Below are 18557 nucleotides of genomic sequence, written 5' to 3' on the forward strand. Positions count from 1 at the left end.
AGATTGATGCGATTTCCTGTGTGTGGAATCTAAAGACCTTTGTGATGTTAAATTGCGAAGCTTTTTACGTTCAGGGAAACGGGGTGGTCATGGCGGCATTTGGAGTTTCAATCACTCGCCAAAAAGCAGTAATCTGCTGTCACTCGAAAACACAATGTCCAATCTCTCCCAAAGGTCGCAGGCATGATTAGACTCGAGCTCGGATATGTTTGTTATGCCATTTGTACATAATGGTTAGAGCGCCACCTAGTGGGACGACTATAATCCTGGTTGAATAAGATGAAATGTTAGCTGGTGGTTAAATGCATGAAATCCATCAATGTCACATCAGATCGGACATGCTGGTATTAGGTTTTGGGCGTGGCTCGACACGCCAGGGTGCGAGGGCCCTCATAACGCTGCTTGCAGCTTTAATTATTATTATTATTATTATTATTATTATTTCGGCAAATGAATTGGCCGTTTGAGGGCCTAAACATGCTCGAAAACTCATGAAATTTTGCACACGCGTCAGGTCTGGTGAAAATTTACGTATTTTAATGTTCCCAGACATGGCCAGGGAAAATTAGCTCAGTAGCGCCACCTAGAAAAATGAAAAACGCGAGCCCCCGATATGGGTATGACCTACATGTTTGAAAGTCGGCACACCTATATAACGTTCAGAGTCAAACAAAAAAGTCTATTATGGCAATGTCCTAAACCCAACAGGAAGTCCGCCATTTTGGATTGAAGGTGACATTTTGGCTCTGATTTTACCGTTTCCATGCCTCGAACTTTAACGAACTCCTCCTTGGGGTTTGATTTCATAACCTTCATATTTGGTCAGTGTCAACTACACACCTGGGCCATGTTAAATTGCGGAGCTTTTGAGTTTTCACAATACTATGAGGCCGTGGCGCCACGGCGAATTTCGATGACTCGCCATGAAAATCTTATTGCCTCTCATTTTGTCATACATTTTCTGACCTTGACCAAAGTGAACACATATGATAAGGCTGCACCCCTGAACATATTTCAACTGCCATATTTGACACCAGGGACAGCGCCACCTAGTGGGAACAGGAAATGTCATGTTTTACACTTTGGGGTACAGTATAGTGATGGGTGACATCTGCAGCCTCAAATTTCTTCAGGAAAGCCTTAAGGAGTTGGTCTTGGGTTACAGTGAAAACTGTGAGTTTTCGCCAAAGGGTGTGACCCCAGCAGCATGGCGAACTTTGATGTCACGCCATGAAGAAACAAATTAGTATAACTCAATGAAATCCAGTCTGATCAGTACCAGACTTTACAGGCATGATGTCAGACGCGCCCTGAACAGATTGATGTGCCCATTGTCGGAAATACGGACAGCGCCACCTAGTGGCAACAGGAAATGTCATGGCTTTAATTTTGTTGTACTGATTTTCACAGGTTGATCGTGGCCACCTCAAAAGCGGTGAATATCACCATCAGTCCCTCGTGATGCTTCAGTGCAAAAATTGTGACTTTAAACTGAACGGCGCACCCTGGTGGCAACGCTGTTCACGATGAAAGATGAAGTGGCTTTTGAGGGTCTTGGCAAGTTTATAGAGGCTTGAAATTTGGCACACACCTCCAATGTGACGAAGGCTTTGTTGGCATGTGATCATTTTCATTGAATATCCCAAAATGGCTCCACAGCGCCCCCTACAAAATTTCAAAACCACAGCCCCAGCTCTGTGTTTTATGTATGAATCTGAAACCTGGTAAGCTTATAGGAGATATCAAGATGTACAAAAAAGTCTCTTGGAGCAATATCCCAAATCCAACAGGAAGTCAGCCATTTCAAAATTAATGTGCAATTTTGGCAACATTTTCCCCTCTTTTCAGGCACCCTTCTTTGACGAACTCCTCCAAGGGATTTCATCAGATTGGACCGATCTGCAGTTTGTGGAATCTAAAGACCTTTGTGATGTTAAATTGCGAAGCTTTTTACGTCCAGGGAAACGGGGTGGTTATGGCGGCACTTAGAGTTTGAATCACTCGCCAAAAAGCAGTAATCTGCTGTCACTCAAAAACACAATGTCCAATCTCTCCCAAACGTCTCAGGTGTGATGAGACTCGAGCTTGGAAGTGTTTGTTATGCCATTTGTACATAATGGTTAGAGCGCCACCTAGTGGAACGACTAACTAATCATGAATGAATGAGTTGAAATGTTAGCTGGTGGTTAAATGCATGAATTCCATCAATGTGACATCAGATCGGACGTGCTGGTTTTAGGTGTTGGGCGTGGCTCGACGCGCCGGGGGTGCGAGGGCCCTCATAACGCTGCTTGCAGCTTTAATTATTATTATTATTATTATTATTATTATTATTATTATTTCGGCAAATGAATTGGCCGTTTGAGGGCCTAAACATGCTCGAAAACTCATGAAATTTTGCACACGCGTCAGGTCTGGTGAAAATTTACGTATTTTAATGTTCTCAGACATGGCCAGGGAAAATTAGCTCAGTAGCGCCACCTAGAAAAATGAAAAACGCGAGCCCCCGGTATGGGTATGACCTACATGTTTGAAAGTCGGTACACCTATATAACGTTCAGAGTCGAACAAAAAAGTCTATTATGGCAATGTCCTAAACCCAACAGGAAGTCCGCCATTTTGGATTGAAGGTGACATTTTGGCTCTGATTTTACCGTTTCCATGCCTCGAACTTTAACGAACTCCTCCTTGGGATTTGGTCCTATAAGCTTCAAATTTGGACAGTGTCAACTACACCCTTGTGCCATGTTAAATTGCGGAGCTTTTGAGTTTTCACAATACTATGAGGCCGTGGCGCCATGGCGAATTTCGATGACTCGCCATGAAAATCTTATTGCCTCTCATTTTGTCATACATTTTCTGACCTTGACCAAAGAGCACACATATGATAAGGCTCCACCCCTGAACATATTTCAACTGCCATATTTGACATAAGGGACAGCGCCACCTAGTGGGAACAGGAAATGTCATGTTTTACACTTTGGGGTACAGTATAGTGATGGGTGACATCTGCAGCCTCAAATTTCTGCAGAAAAGCCTTAAGGAGTTGGTCTTGGGTTACAGTGAAAACTGTGACTTTTCGCAAAAGGGTGTGACCCCAGCGGCGTGGCGAACTTTAATGTCACGCCATGAAGAAACAAATTAGTATAACTCAATGAAATCCAGTCTGATCAGTACCAGACTTTACAGGCATGATGTCAGACCCGCCCTGAACAGATTGATGTGCCCATTGTCGGAAATACGGACAGCGCCACCTAGTGGCAACAGGAAATGTCATGGCTTTAATTTTGTTGTACTGATTTTCACAGATTCATCTTGGCCACCTCAAAAGCGGTGAATATCACCATCAGTCCCTCGTGATGCTTCAGTGCAAAAATTGTGACTTTAAACTGAACGGCGCACCCTGGTGGCAACGCGGTTCACCATGAAAGATGAAGTGGCTTTTGAGGGGCTTGGAAAGTTTATAGAGGCTTGAAATTTGGCACACACCTCCAAATGGATGTAGGCTTTGTTGTCATGTGATCATTTTCATTGAATAGCGCGAAATTGCTCCACAGCGCCCCCTACAAAATTTCAAAACATCAGCCCCAGCTCTGTGTTTCATCTATGAGTCTGAAACCTGGTAAGCTTATGGAAAATATCAAGATGTACAAAAAAGTCTCTTGGAGCAATATCCCAAATCCAACAGGAAGTCAGCCATTTTAAAATTAATGTGTAATTTTGGCGACATTTTCCCCTCTTTTCAGGCTTCATACTTTGACGAACTCCTCCAAGGGATTTCATCATATTGAACCATTCTCCAGTGTGTGGAATCTAAAGACCTTTGTGATGTTAAATTGCGAAGCTTTTTACGTCCAGGGAAACGGGGTGGTTATGGTGGCACTTAGAGTTTGAATCACTCGCCAAAAAGCAGTAATCTGCTGTCACTCAAAAACACAATGTCCAATCTCTCCCAAACGTCTCAGGTGTGATGAGACTCGAGCTTGGAAGTGTTTGTTATGCCATTTGTACATAATGGTTAGAGCGCCACCTAGTGGAACGACTAACTAATCATGAATGAATGAGTTGAATTGTTAGCTGGTGGTTAAATGCATGAATTCCATCAATGTGACATCACATCGGACGTGCTGGTTTTAGGTGTTGGGCGTGGCTCGACACGCCGGGGTGCGAGGGCCCTCATAACGCTGCTTGCAGCTTTAATTTATATTTTATTCCTTCCTAGTTAAATTTACCCTTTTTAATTTTTCATATTTATTTCCTATCTTATTCATAGCCTTTTCCTTTTTTGTTTTCTTTAGGTCACGAGCAGTTGTCCAAGCATTTCACTACATATCGTACTGTGTATGACTGTGTACGTGACAAATAAAATTTGAATTTGAATTTGAATTTACATATGCATGATGAGTATACACGAAACATCTATGCACAGAAACACCCAAAACGTAATTATCACGCTTGGATCTGTTACTGACTGTCATGATCCAGTCAGTCACAGATTGAAGAGGGGGAAGAGGGTGAGGCCCTCATGTTAAACTTCATCTATGGAACAAATGTGTTTGGGACAAGCTGTTGTACCCTCACAGAAAACCATTATGATTTTACCAGTGTATGAGGCCAGTGTTTTATTCAAAAGCCTTGAATTCATAGGTGCATCACCTGAAGCGCCAATAAGGAAGAACATTGAATTGTTCCCACGTCAGATTAGTGGATATTGTGCAGCAAGTCCTGTGAAACTAGAGAACAGCTTGGGTAAAATGGGCACATCACTGAACACCAGCTGATGAGATGATTTAAAAACACTGCCATAAACAATGCCATTACAAGGATAATTGCTGTCAAACCCAGTGATGGTTTTATCAGGTTATGTAACTTGCAATTACTTCATTATGGCCTGATAGAGAGCTACAGATGGTTTTACTAAAATCACGTCCTGATTTGCAACTGGTGTTGCAATTTAAAATGTATTAAAATGAGCATCCATTAAAACTTGGACTACTTTATCTTTTATTCATTCCCAAAGGAACAGTAACAGCAGTAATTGTTGACAAACCATTGCATTTATTTGGTATGAAGGCCATCTTGTGGTTATTCTCTTGTAGCCTTTTGATTTGGTCTTGGTTTTCTCTCTAGGTTCCAATTTCTGTAATTTAGGACTTATGATGTGTCTCATACTATATCTAGCAGTAGAAAAGATTATCCCTAATGTTAAATGACATGCAAACCAGCATGTTTGGTATTCATTACCATGAAAAATTTCCTTGAGGAATAGTATGAACATTGATTTTGCCAGGTGCTGGAGATTGCCTTCTGATGAATCTATATCTTCAACATTTGCAGGAAAGTTTTGGAGATTTTCTATCCTGGTGACACCTACAGGATGATCAGGCTGGCTCTGGGATTTGTTGTTATCCTGACCACTTTCTGCATCATTTACTGGACAGCAGCAGAGCACTTGTCTAACAGACTGATTCAGCTCTGACAGTAAATCTTTCATACCTTACGCAATAGCTCTCTACAGTTTACACATCTGTCTGGCAAGGCATCGCCTCATGCTAACAGTTTATTTCAAGACTGTGCTCTCAAAACACCTTACACTCTTACACTTACCCACTGTATGTCCTCTGGTTTTTGCTATGCTGCTTTACTACAGTCAGTAAGCTAGTTTAAATTCTTCTCTTTGACATGTTTTACTTAGCTGTACATTATTATTTCATGCTTTTTTCCCACCTACATCAGACTGACAACCTGTCCTGAATGTACCCTGGCTCTTGGATAGTCCCCAGCCCTCAATGCACCTGAAGTGGATAAGTTGAAGAAAGCAAATGGATGGATGGATTTCTATTTCAGTTCACTTTTTTAAAAGTATTTATTTTCATTCCAGGTTAGTTATTGTTTGGTCATGTCATAGTCTGTTTTGTTAAGCTTGTATTCTGTGTTTGTTTGGGATAAAGTTTATCCTATCTTATTGTCCCTATTGTGATATACTACTGCCCTTTTCTCCATAGTTACATGAATTTCTCAATTATTGGAGTAATAAACAGATAGTTCGACGGGACTAGCTATTTGAAATCTATGATTTAGTTGAAATTCTTCATTATTCAGCTACATCTTTTATTATAGCCAATTTTAATAGTTTTTTCAGTAGCCCTTTCGCTGTGACGAAAAGCCTAATACTATGAAGATACGGAATTTTTTCTGGATAGTTTTTTTTTTCTGTAGTCCTGTGCGAGAACTACAAATCTTAGAGCATCCTGTAGAGTATCATGTGATCATCGAAGGGGCGGAGTTAAACGTAGTTTCGCTCTGGACCTCCGCACGGTAATTTTGTAGCTGTAGGTAGCTTATCACGGTGCAGAGAAGGTTTGTTGTGGCATTGTAATTTAGCATTATTACATTTTACGAACAGAGACGTGGGCCCCTGGTGTGTGGCAAACCGCTGATTTCTCAAATCTTAAGCGTGTTTTGTGGAAATGTTATGTTAGCTAGCTTACAGCTAACTTGGCTAGCGTTGTTCAGTAAAGTTAGCTGTGGTTGTTAAAGTGATGCTCCCACTGTGGGAAGCTAGAGGACGAACTCTCGGGTTTAACCTTCGTGTGATGATAAAAGGTGGTTTTACAACATGGTCTGTGATTGGAGGGATTCAGCTGATTTAAATCACTTACGAGGCTCTCCTCGTATGGCACTTGCTTGCTCATTGTGCGAGTTATGCTTGGAGTCTCCCGGTAAATGCCAGAAGGCCTGTGCTGTGTTGTTTGAGCTGCTTTTTGTTTGGCTGCATTGATTTAGGTCACACCTGCCTGGATGCTGCTTATCTCTGTAAACCAAGCCAGCACTTGCCCGTCTGTACTGTATCAGTTTTCACTCTGACCCTGTCTTATCTTTCTTTTCTTTTTTTTTTGTCTTACAGTAAATCAGGTCAGAGGCTTAAAGCCGCTGGATTTAAGTGGAAAAAGGCTTTATTTCTTTGACCTCCATCATCATTAACTCAGGGACGACAGCCACTGTGAAGAGGTTATTAGCTTCACTCGTTTGCTGATTAACCTCTGTGTCATCTTGGGTAAGAGTTAATTCTGCTGTTATTTAATGTACGTCTAAATATCCAAGGGATATTTATGTTTTGGTGTCGGTAGTATTTGACAGTAAGTCAAACACCATAAACAGACTTAGCTTTATGATTATGGATCTGATATGATTATTACAAACTTATTATTATTATTACACACTTATTATTATTATTATTACACACTTTATGGTAAGTTAGGTTTTGTGGACTCTTAACCACTAATCTAGGTAAACTGTTTTTAATAGCGTAATGTATTGGTCTCATTCTATGTCAACTGACCCAGAGCATCCAGCCTGATGATCTCCAATTTCCTTGAAAAACTTCCAGTGATGATAGACTTGAACTTTTGAAATTATTTATTCCTGAAGTCACAGTAGCAGATATTTGGCCTATAAATTAGAATGACATAGTGTAAGTAGTTCTCTAGCTTCAGGGCAGTCAGAGGTGGTCAGGCTGGGAAATGTTCTTAAATTTGGTTATGTCAGTTGTCATGTAAAGATCCATATGGAAAAAATGTCGTTCTGCTCCCAAGATGGTAAATAGCAAATGGATGTACAGCGCTTTTCTATTCTACCTGAGCACTCAAAGCACTTTATACAACTTGCCTCAATCACCTGTTCATACAGGCACTTTTTTCTATGCTTTTTCTACTGAAGTGCTTTCTGTCTAACATTCATGCATATTTAAACGAGAAACTTGGGGTTAGTATCTTCCCTGACGATACTTGGCATTAATACTGGAGCAGCCAGGGATCAAACCACCAACCCTCTGATTAGTAGATTACTTGCTCTCCCTCCTTTTTTAATTTTGTTTTTTCTTTAATATTGTGAGATAGATGACAAAAGGAAAAAAATCATCTGTCAGGAGGAAGGTACAGAAACTACCAGGTTTGATTTGAAGTTGCTTTGTTAAGAGACAGTGCTTGACATTTTTATTCAGGATAGTGAGACAGAACATTTTTCTTGGTAGTGGATGTGTTTCTGAATGTCCTTTTAGCTCTTGTACGCTATTAATTTTGTTTGGATCTCGAGTGCTGCAGTGAGCAATGCAGCTGTACGGCAGCACTCTACCTTGACAGCATATAGATTAAAAATTATGGAGCGTGATAATACTTTTTAATGTGACTATACTGCTTGTTAAATGCTTTGTTCTGATTTTTAGGGTTAAGTAGGTGTCAGGAAACATCATATCAATAAGTCACTGGAGAAGATGGAGACAACAGGGAATGTGTCCAATGGTGCAGGGCCTGTGTATGAGCAGAAAGAAAAGACCCTCAGGTAAAGCTGCTTCCAGTAACATAGTATCTGTGTTAATAAGATTTGAAATGAATAATCCTGCTTCAGTTTTGCCACATACGCAACAAACCAAACTTCCTTTCTTTCTCCAGGCCAGAGGATCTGTCTGAGATGCTGGCAGCAGGGACCAAGCAGATTCACGAAAAGGCTGAGAACACTCAGTTTGTGAAAGATTTCCTCAGGGGTCGCATCCGCAAAGAGCTCTTCAAGGTGAGTGTCAAGAAAAAAGGTAGACGATGTCCTTTTTTTATATAGAAGACTACTTCACAAAGCAAAGCCTGCAAATAAATGTGTTATAGAAAACTGGTGGAAACAAGAACACAAAGCAGACAGCTCATGTTACGCTTGTGTTTGAAGAAGGGCAGAAAAAGTGGCTTTTACACCAACTTTTCATGTTTGTTTCCCTCAGCTTGGTGCGGTGGCGCTTTACTACACATACACGGCCCTGGAGGAGGAGATTGAAAGAAACAAGGATCACCCCTATTTTGCTCCTCTTTATTTTCCCGCTGAGCTGCATCGCCACGAAGCTCTGGCCCGTGACCTCGAATACTTTTACGGTCCAGAATGGAAGAGCCACGCAAGCTGCTCAAAGGCCACCCAACAATATGTGGACCGCATCCATCAAGTAGGGCAGGAGGACCCAGTTTTGCTGGTTGCACATGCCTACACTCGCTACATGGGGGACCTATCTGGTGGGCAGGTGCTGAAGAAGGTGGCACAGAGAGCCTTGAAGCTGCCGCCCACAGGAGAGGGCTTAGAGTTTTACCAGTTCGATGCCATCCATAGCGCCAAAGCATTCAAGCAGCTGTATCGAAGTCGGATGAATGAGCTGGAACTGGACATGGAAACAAAGAAGAGACTGGTGGACGAGGCTGTGAAGGCTTTTCTGTTCAACATTGAGGTGAGAGGCCAAGCAGAAGATGAGGTTGTTTTCCACTTTGTGGAGTTTTCTGATAGAAGTCTTAAACCTCAGTTGTTGAACAAGTGTGTCTCCAGTTCACCTGTTTATACACAAACGCATTCAAGCACCGTTGGTGGTGGACGTGCAAGGTTCTTCTGTTTCAGTAGTGTAATAAATCGGGGCTCCAGCCATCAACCTTATGAGTTTTGCTTTTTCCAAGTATTTGAATTACTCATAGATGTTTCATCTATCTGTGTTATCCAACAACAAATTGTAGACTTTATATTTCAACCTCACATGCTTCACGTTCGTTCTGGCAGGTGTTTGAGGAGTTAGAAGAGATCGGCAAAACCATCCAGGAGGATGTTTTAGATGCTGGCATGCCCGTTCATGGAGCAATGGGTGGAGACATCAGCAAATGTCCCTACTACAATGCCAAAATGGGTAAGTGTACTGCCTTTGTAAATATATGTAAGTGATACCGTTTCTTGCCACTAACTAAGCTTTTGTCCGGACCTCCTTTGTGTCACAGCGGCATCAGGTGGAACAGCATACGTCCGTCAGCTGGCCATGGCTGCTCTCAGACACCCGACAGGACAGGTCCTGTTTGCTACTTGGTTTGCTGCCTTGGCTGGACTGGTTGCGTGGTATCTGATGTGATCTGTCGCTCCGTCTGCCACTCTGCTGCTGTGTGAAAAGAGGACTGTAACAGGAAGGACAGTAAAGGACACTGAGATCTTTCCACGAGATGTGGACCGTGTCATAGCTTGTGGTCCAAGTTTATTTATTGTTACATATTGCATAATAATGTAAGCTTACAAAAATATGGAACAGTTAAATTCAAGCAAAATGATCTATAGGACCAATATAATTCCATCCATCACGCTAGATTTATTCATCTTTTAAATTCTCTACCTCCTCCTGCATTATCCCTCCAATCTGTGTCCTTCCAGTTGCATTTGGTCGTATCTCGAGACCTCATGTAGATCTCCTATTTTCTTACTGAAGTGACATTTCGTTCCACAACTGTATCTGGCTGTTTAGTATTTATTCCTTAATAATAAATTGAACATAGAGTGAGTTAATTGTGTGATTAGTAAAGTTCGCTGTGCACTTTAGATTTCTACTGAAGCCTTTAGTAAGAAGATTATTTGGAAGTGTAAACTTTGACTCCTCGTATATAATTATCTTTATTTCTGCACAGTAATTCAGTTGCAAAGTTAATGGGAAAACCCAAATTTCATTAATCCATTAAGCTTCAGCTTCAAATATTTCCAAACGGTTTGTTTTTTGAGACGGGCGATAGCAGTTAAAAGCTTGATTAATAATCAGTCTTCACATACTAATAACATATACAGGATATTTTAATCTCTCCTGGTGCATGTTCAATTGTATAATTTCTCTGTTTTCAGAATTATGTGACAGTGCACCTTGTATTTGTTCAACAAAACCAAACAAACCTGCCTGTTGGTTTGATTGCAGAGCTTAACTATCCAATATGAATAATTCACTGTAATAATTCAGCTTTACTGGCAAACGGGAGCCTATATTAGGACAGAGGTGCGTGCGGCTGTTTTAAGAGGAAGATTGTATTTTTGTACTAATGACGCTTCATCCACATTCTTTCATGAGATGAATTTGTGTGAGAATACCTTCAGCAGCTCAGCACTTATTTATGTGTCCATTCGTTCTGGATGCATCAGTATGCATTGTGAATGTACGAAGTGGGATGATCACCTATATTGAGTTTTATTTTGTTTTTTTAAGCACAGAGAAGTGTGTACTGTATGTATTTTGTGGTTGAAGTATAATCTTTATCCTAACACAGTAACGGTATTTTTTAACTTAAAGCACTTGAGGCACAGAGAACCAAAAAAACAAAAAATACTGCACATAAGTGGATGTGCAGTATTTTTTGATGACAGATGGCTTTATGCATCATATATGGAGGACAAATACAGGGATAGGCTGATACGCTCCTATAGTTTCCACGTAATACCATTTTATAATGCTAGTGTCAAAATGATTCAGTAGTTTTGGACCTATTATCATAGATTAAACGTGGAGTGATTGCCTGAGTCATATGTATTTCTGATTTTCTTGCATTTTCATTGACTCTGCTCTTAATCCTTATCTGTATCTAACTGGAGCTTTACTAGTAACTGGCTAGAGTAATCTCTTTGTATGAGAGTGGGGAAAAACTGTATGTTATGCTTTCAGTAATGAAAAAAGACATGTTTTGTTTTCATGAAGAAATAAAACATTCTTTTTGACTTGTAGTTGCTCCTTTGTTTGTTTGCCTTTTCTATCATACAGCTACAGTAATTATACGATTTTGGGTAAAACATGAGATGGATTTGTTGTATACATTCATTGTCACCTAAAGGTCTAATAACAGATGAATTGTAGGTGCCAGGTTATGTTACTCATAGTGCTGTCCTCCACCACTCCACAAAACGAGAGAAAACAGATGGAGGGTATGCTTGCCTCTTTGGATTTTGAATTAAAGTTTAATGTTGGCACACCTTTGGCTACGTTCACACTGCAGGCGAAAGCGCATCAAATCCGATTTTTTTGACACTATGCGACCCATATCCGATCATGGTATGACAGTGTGAACGGCACAAATCCGATATTTTCAAATCCGATCTGGGTCACTTTCGTATGTGGTACTGAATCCGATACATATCCGATGTTTTAGAAAGCGACTGCTGTTTGAACGGTCATGTCGCATTAAATCCGTCTTTTACATCACTGACACAAGACACACACCAATTATCAGCGCCGGAGAAGACATCGCAAACGCTTCCTGGCCATCCAGCGTAGATGTCAGTGAAACTGTTGGGAAGACAACGTTGGAGAAACGTGAACGTTTTATTTGTACTGTATAATCTGTAGATTCTGACAGAAATCTGCAACTATCCTTTGAAGCACCGCTCCTCTCTAAAACAGCAATAAGGATAATTATTAGGTTATCTACATTATTATGTAAATAACAAAATAACTTAAAGCAAAAATTGGGAAACGAAGTCCGAAGTCTTTATTTTAAGGGCCATCAATCAAACAATATTGTTTGCTGTGGGTCTAAACAGAGCGCGTTATGTGTGACATGTTCTTTTGCGCATGCGGGCCGCTTTGAGCGTTCACACTAGAGCACGTTTGCTGGCACATTTTATTTGTAGTGTGAACAAGCAGACAAAAACATCGGATTTGATCAAAAAATCGGAATTGAGCATTAACACCTGCAGTGTGAACGTAGCCTTTGAGAGATGCTCCTTTATTTTCGCTCATCACCTTTTTGTTGCACAGGGTAATGTAGACACTTTGTGTGGGAATGAGTTTACTCATTTACACATATAAAACAAAGTGAATGAGCTCATCATTACTCATACATAAGACTAAAAAAGGGTATAAAGAGTCAGAAAAAAGCGAATAATTTCTATAGTTTTGGCTGATTACACGCGCTAAATCCTTCATCGCCATGGAACCCAGGCTCTGCAGGATCTTCTTTCTCATCCTGCTTAAAGTGTGTGTGTTTCTCCAGCAGTAATAGTGTTTTGGTACCCTGCTGTTGTCTTTATGTTTTTGAACCATACAGTATTATCAATGAAGGATAGAGATTGTTGCCTTGGACAGAAACCACCTCTCGTGATTTGATGAAATATTTGCAATTTCACAGGGTTATTATAGAAGATTTGTCAACCCTAAAATCAACACCACAAAGCCTTTCATCTGCCTGTAGAGGACCAGAGCTTGAGAATCACACAAATTCCATCCCTGAGGGGGTATGAGGCAAAATTAAAACTAGATCTGAAAAACAATATAAAAACTACTTTCGGGGGAAAAAATGAACTTGAAAAACAGAGGAACTCTCTTTAGTTTTAGTTTCTGTTAGGTTATAATATTATCTAAAGTTTTTACCAATTATTTCTTACAGCTATGTAGTACAGCTGTTAATACCTGTGCTGACTTTTCTAAATCTTGCCTCTGACAAATGCCCTCCACACAATAAAAAGATGACAATGTCAACAAAAAGTGAAAATGTAAAAGTGCCGGAGCAGTAGCGCTGTAATGCATCTCTGTTTACGGGTGTACCTAATGAAACGATCAGTGCATATACAAAGACATGTTAAACATTAAGGTGCAGACAGAGTCAAAGCATTGTGAACTTTATTTTTTCTGTACTTTACATAAAAGTTTTTTTTTCTGGGCCCTAGCTTTATTAGAGCTGTACAGTATCTCTTCTATATAGCACATTGATGCATTAATGTATGCTCTACAGCTGTTTATGTACATGTGGACTGTGGTTGAGGATTAAAATCAATTTCTCTCTCATAATGCAACATGACAGATCAGAATAAATCAGTTTTCACAGTTTGAACAGTTCAGTTCGATCTTCTATGATAATTCTGAGACTTTTACTTTCCACTGTTGACACACCTCCAGCCCACCACAGCAAACTTTATTTTGATGTTTATCCTGCCAGGACTGGCAGCGCTGAGGAAGCGGAGAAGCCCAAGCATGAAAACACAACTGATGCATACAGAACTGAAAGATTAATAACAGGATTGTTTAACCCTGAATAAAACTTTAGACTGCACCTGAAGTCTTTGTGGATACAATAACTTATTTGTGCGCATGTGGATGCTGTTATCACCGTTATGTTTCTCTTCTGATAAAGAATAGAAAACTAACATTGACATAAGAAATTACAAGTGTTTGCTATCATCATTGCTTCTATGGATGCTCGACAGAGGTCTCTTGTTCCAGGATCCACTTTGGCAGAGGTACAAAGTGCATAATCCTCTTGGTTTTTGATACAGGGCTGGGTAGGTAGGTCTGTAATACTCCATCCAGAACTACAGTTGTCCAAATCCCAGTATTCCTCTTTCCGTTGTCCTCCTACTTGTCTTCTGACACACTGATGGAGGCTCTCAGTTCATGGAAGATCTTTTACCTTGAAAAGGAAGCAAAAAAAAAGAAAAGAAAAAAAAAAGAACTTAAGACAACAAGAAAAACAGCCAAATTGAAAAGATAAGGAGCAGACACCTGATACATCCCTAAACTGGCTAAATGCACTGTGTTCTTATGCGACAGCCACAAACCAGATAACAAAGTATTAAAAAAGTATATTAAAAAAGTTTACTGTTTGTGAACAACAGCACGAGAAAAGGTTCAGTGAGAGATGAACATAAATCAGTAACCAGTCCTACCTGGTTTGTGGCTGTCAGGACGAACTAAATAATTTCCTTAATTTGGAGAAGAAGCCAACTTGTTGATTCAACTCTGCCTTGTTGTCATGTTTTCTTTGCCCTGCCTCAGACCGCCTACCACTGCTGCCCCCACCTGGACAGAGATTGATACTCCATCAGCCAGGTTTATCAACTAGGCAGAAATTCCTTTCTCAATCTTATTTCAGTGGACCAGAAGTACACAGCAAAAACCACAGAAGAAGGTAGAAGTAGGTAATGAAAAAAGCAGGAAACCAGATGAAGCTGTGTACCTGTGGTGGTGGCAGTGACACCATTTACTGTCCCCTCTATGTCCGTCTCATCCTCAGCGTAGCTCATCAACAGAGCTCTTTGCCTATCTGTGAGATTCCTATACAGGAAAACAAGGTTTTAGCTTTATTGTGATTTAATACATTTTTAAATTACACTGCAAGGATGTCAGTGCAGTCTTACTTGGGTATTTTAATTTTGACGTGGATGTAGTGATCTCCAAAGCCATAGCCACTGACTCGAGCAATTCCCTTCCCTGACAGGCGGATCCTCTGGTCTGTCTGGATGCCTGTAGGGATCTAAAGACAAATCCAGTCAATTGTTACACTGAATGTGTTTGAAATGTTGCCCAAAGTTGTTGTTATTCGGGTAACAAGACTTTCTACTTACAGATAAATTCAGAGTTTCATATAGGCCCTGTGTTCTCGCTGTGCCGCCCAGGATGGCTTGCGCTACGGATACGTAAAGGTCAGAGTGGATGTCTGCGCCATCCCTCCTGAATATGGGACTTTTTTGGACCTGGTCACAATCACACGGCAATCCCATTAAAGAGGCTCAGAAGGAAACCCTTCTGGAAGGTCTGGCTATGAGATTAGCATTAAATAGCAGCAACTGATGCGCAACAAATACCCACCTTAAATGTGATGAAGATCTCCTTCTTTCCAACCGGCATTCTCACGGTCTGACCATCCTCCACTCCTGCAGGGCATAATATGTAGTATCAATTAAAACGACTTTTAACTTGAACAGTGGAACGATCCATCTCAAAGAATAATCCCATTAAGATCAACACCAGCAGGCTTTAAAAGGTACAAGGAGGAGATGTCGCTTACATTTATACTTTAAATTTTTAAGATTAAATGTCTATTTTGTTTTTCTAGACTAAACACCTCAATACAGAGATAAACTATCCTCCAGTCCACAACTATTTAATTATACATTTAGGACAGAGCTAATTAACTTTCTGGCACAAGACCATTTTCAATTTAATATGCATAACTATACGGACAAAAAAGGAGCCAAAATAACCCTGATTACATTACTCGAGTCACATTATGTATTTAACTAGTTAAGAGTAATTTTATCTTTGCATTCTTTCAAATTCTGAGTGATTAAACTATCTTTTACTCAATGTTCATCAGTGAAGCTGCCCTTTTAGGCAATGTTTCAATAACTTTGTGAAACAGCCTATAGCAAAGCTTGCTTTGGCACATGGTCCTGCTCATTAAAAATGAATGCAAACATATCCTTGAGGTATTTGCAGCGTGTAAACAGTAGTCAGATAAACAGACTTGAGTGTGACTGACCTGCAGGCACAGGAACCATCACCGTCTTCTTCTGTTTGGTTTGTCCCGTGCCACGACAAGAGTTGCAGGGGGTGGAAATGACCGTGCCTTTGCCACCGCAGCGCCGACATGTGGAACGCATCACAAATGGGCCAGTATTTACTGTTTCCTATAGCGGGGAAAATTAATGTTTAATAACACACTTGGAAAAAAAAAGAGATAGAAACGAGATGATTGTTGGAGCTCTTACCATGCCAGAACCATTGCAGTTGTGGCAGTGTTGCACCTTAGTGCCTGGCTCGTGGCCTTTACCATCACAGCGCTGGCAGGCTGTTTCGATGTTAACTGACATCTCTTTGTTGACTCCCTTTGCTGCCTGAGTAAATGTCAGCTCCATAATGTACTATGAGAGGGAGGCAAAACAAACAAATAAAACATGTAAGAAGAGGACATTCTGATTGATAAAATAAACTGTTTCAATTAGAATCAGCTAAGGAATCGCTCGTCTTCACTTCACCCTATTTCACAATATCCCTCTAACCTCCTGTGGCTGATCAAATATGGCGCCGAAGTCTCCAAAGCCGCGGCCTCCAGAGAATTCTCCAAAGATTTTGCGGAAGAGCTCCTCTGGATCCACATTGCTGGCATGTCCACTCCAGTAATGCTGTCCTCTACCCGCCTGACCTGCATCAAAGCCCGCTGTGCCATATGTATCATACTGCTTCCTCTTCACTTCATCACTAAGAACCTATGAAGAACAAAGTAAGGTAATAATGGTAAAACCTGGAGATGTTTCATAGGTTTCAATGAGCAAAGCAAATCTAGAGTAGAATTAATGCCCAAAACCAAACCTCATAAGCTTCAGCCAGCTGAGCAAATTTTTCCTTGGCTTGTGGGTCATCTTTGTTGGTGTCAGGGTGATACTTTTTAGCCATCTGAGGGACAGCAAACATGAACACACCGTCAGCTACTGCAAACACTACTGTGCTCAGTTCAAGCTGCATCTCAGGCAGGAACAGACCTGGTAGTAGGCTTTCTTGATCTCCTTCTGCGTTGCTGTGCGAGGTACCCCAAGAACCTGGTAAAAGTCCTGTTTGCTGCTGGCAGGGGCACTTGTGTGAAAGGACTGAGTGTAGACAGCGTTTGGTGGTTTGAGGCCTGGAACTGTTCAGCAGGGTGAAAGGTGTGAGTACAGTTTCAAGACATTTAAAGAGAAATGCAGACAAGTAAAAAGACGCCAGATGGAGGACAGCTTTAATGTAAAACTTGGATGCATCTACAACCAAATAACACTAGAGTGTGGATCTGAGAATGTGTGGTTGTTTGTCTCTCCGTTCGCTCTGTGATGGACTGACAATCTGTCCAGGGTGTAGCCTATATCAGCTGGGATAGGCTGTAGCCCCACTGTGATCCTAAGAGGTATGTATGGATAAATGAGATGTCTCTCCAAATGCAGTGGTGCATTTTTAACTAAAAAGTTAAAGTTGTGGCTCATCTGTCCACAAATCCACTGTACAAGAAGTATTGTGGATCATGTTAGATGGTTTCCTCTGTGGGATTATTCCAATAACACAATTCTTGAAAAATAAGATGTGGAATAAAAATGTAAGTAAGCTGTGGATATTTCTGTAGGTGTTTGTGTAACTGTGTCACTAATTAGTGTGTTTAACATTGTTTTCTGCGGTTAGTTAGCGAGTGTAGGTGACAAATAATGCTAAAAGACATGAATGGAAAGCATCCTTAGACTAACCCTAACTGACAGAAGATTCTAGAAACAACACAGATCCCTAAAGCCCCCTCCAAATGTGGAGCATGTGAATTAGTCAAACTGACAGGTCTAATGTTAGTGTTAAGTTACTGACCAGGCCAAAATCTACAGTCTGACAGCAAAATGTAACACCGGCATCGGTCTCCTGCAAACTGAACTTAATGGCTGCAAAGTATGCAAGACTGACTGCATCACATTTGATCAACTTTGAGAGTGCATCATAAAAATGCGCCGGTCTCCAAGCTCGTCTTTTCTTCAGTGTTTGCTTGAGCCGTCATGAGGGCACTTTTATTTAGCTGTCTTACCCTGCGTCATTCGAGTGAACTTCAAAACAATTAGCCTAGAATAGCCTAGCCTAGCCTAGCCTAGCTAAGGCTACTACCATATGGCTAACACAGCTCTTACCTGACAGCCCTCTCAATGTCACCGCTTTCCCCACTCCGCCACACACCAGGCTCCCATCGCGCCACAGTTTTTCGGCCCGCAGTGTAGAGAAACTCCGGACTTCTCCATGCCCAGAGCACACAATAGCACTGACAGCTCTCCGCTGTCCTGAAGACACGGCGACTGTAATCCAACGTGAGGAGCAACGAGCAGCCGAGGACGCCATCATTGCTACACTGGCCGCCGCTCCAGACGCTCTGCGCATGTTCGGGAAACAGTGGGCGTCTCCCACTAAACCCCCCCCCCCCCCCCCCCAAAGATATTCTGTTTAATCCGAGATGTCACTCTCTCAAGAAAAT

The 18557-nt window shown here is 41.1% G+C and overlaps 3 protein-coding genes across 6 annotated transcripts in view; 2 read left to right on the forward strand and 1 right to left on the reverse strand.

The window, feature by feature from the left end:
* The first annotated feature begins 6272 nt into the window (after nucleotides 1-6272).
* hmox2b (heme oxygenase 2b) lies at nucleotides 6273-11524 on the forward strand. 3 transcript variants are annotated; one of them, XM_080904679.1, is made up of 7 exons: nucleotides 6273-6318; nucleotides 6908-7057; nucleotides 8225-8340; nucleotides 8451-8568; nucleotides 8768-9259; nucleotides 9580-9703; nucleotides 9792-11524. In XM_080904679.1, exons 3-7 carry the CDS (start codon nucleotides 8273-8275, stop codon nucleotides 9917-9919), a joined length of 930 nt encoding a protein of 309 aa, XP_080760805.1. In that variant the 5' UTR covers nucleotides 6273-6318; nucleotides 6908-7057; nucleotides 8225-8272; the 3' UTR covers nucleotides 9920-11524. The 3 variants fall into 3 exon arrangements, with proteins under 3 accessions (XP_080760805.1, XP_080760804.1, XP_080760806.1); XM_080904678.1 differs by having other exon boundaries at nucleotides 6296-6360; XM_080904680.1 differs by lacking the exon at nucleotides 6273-6318 and adding an exon at nucleotides 6450-6722.
* A 1888-nt stretch (nucleotides 11525-13412) lies between these two features.
* On the reverse strand, nucleotides 13413-18478 carry dnaja3a (DnaJ heat shock protein family (Hsp40) member A3a). Of its 2 annotated transcripts, XM_080905966.1 has the most exons (12): nucleotides 18220-18478; nucleotides 17068-17210; nucleotides 16898-16981; nucleotides 16588-16794; nucleotides 16297-16449; nucleotides 16068-16215; nucleotides 15395-15459; nucleotides 15151-15279; nucleotides 14944-15059; nucleotides 14763-14860; nucleotides 14473-14605; nucleotides 13413-14216 (listed from the first exon to the last, which is right to left on the reverse strand). In XM_080905966.1, the coding sequence occupies exons 1-11, from the start codon at nucleotides 18461-18463 to the stop codon at nucleotides 14487-14489; spliced, it is 1506 nt and encodes a 501-aa protein (XP_080762092.1). In that variant the 5' UTR covers nucleotides 18464-18478; the 3' UTR covers nucleotides 13413-14216; nucleotides 14473-14486. The 2 variants fall into 2 exon arrangements, with proteins under 2 accessions (XP_080762092.1, XP_080762093.1); XM_080905967.1 differs by lacking the exon at nucleotides 14473-14605.
* coro7 (coronin 7) overlaps nucleotides 17447-18557 on the forward strand; it is a 107872-nt gene continuing 106761 nt past the window's right edge. The window contains exon 1 of the mRNA XM_080905960.1: nucleotides 17447-17465. The gene's annotated coding sequence lies outside the window, so the exon portion shown is untranslated. The remainder of the gene's footprint in view (nucleotides 17466-18557) is intronic.

This window comes from Rhamphochromis sp. 'chilingali' (genome assembly GCF_963969265.1).
Source record: "Rhamphochromis sp. 'chilingali' genome assembly, chromosome: 15".
NCBI lineage: Eukaryota > Metazoa > Chordata > Actinopteri > Cichliformes > Cichlidae > Rhamphochromis > Rhamphochromis sp. 'chilingali'.

Excerpts from the sequence above, each read along its gene's own strand:
- hmox2b (XM_080904679.1), top strand. The coding sequence starts at position 8,273 with ATGGAGACAACAGGGAATGTGTCCAATGGTGCAGGGCCTGTGTATGAG. Across the intron at positions 9,260-9,579 it reads CTTTTCTGTTCAACATTGAG|GTGTTTGAGGAGTTAGAAGA; the intron begins GTGAGAGGCCAA and ends TCGTTCTGGCAG. Across the intron at positions 9,704-9,791 it reads CTACTACAATGCCAAAATGG|CGGCATCAGGTGGAACAGCA; the intron begins GTAAGTGTACTG and ends TTTGTGTCACAG.
- dnaja3a (XM_080905966.1), bottom strand. The coding sequence starts at position 18,463 with ATGCGCAGAGCGTCTGGAGCGGCGGCCAGTGTAGCAATGATGGCGTCC. Across the intron at positions 15,460-16,067 it reads GATGGTTCCTGTGCCTGCAG|GAGTGGAGGATGGTCAGACC; the intron begins GTCAGTCACACT and ends TATGCCCTGCAG. Across the intron at positions 15,060-15,150 it reads ATGAAACTCTGAATTTATCT|ATCCCTACAGGCATCCAGAC; the intron begins GTAAGTAGAAAG and ends ATTTGTCTTTAG.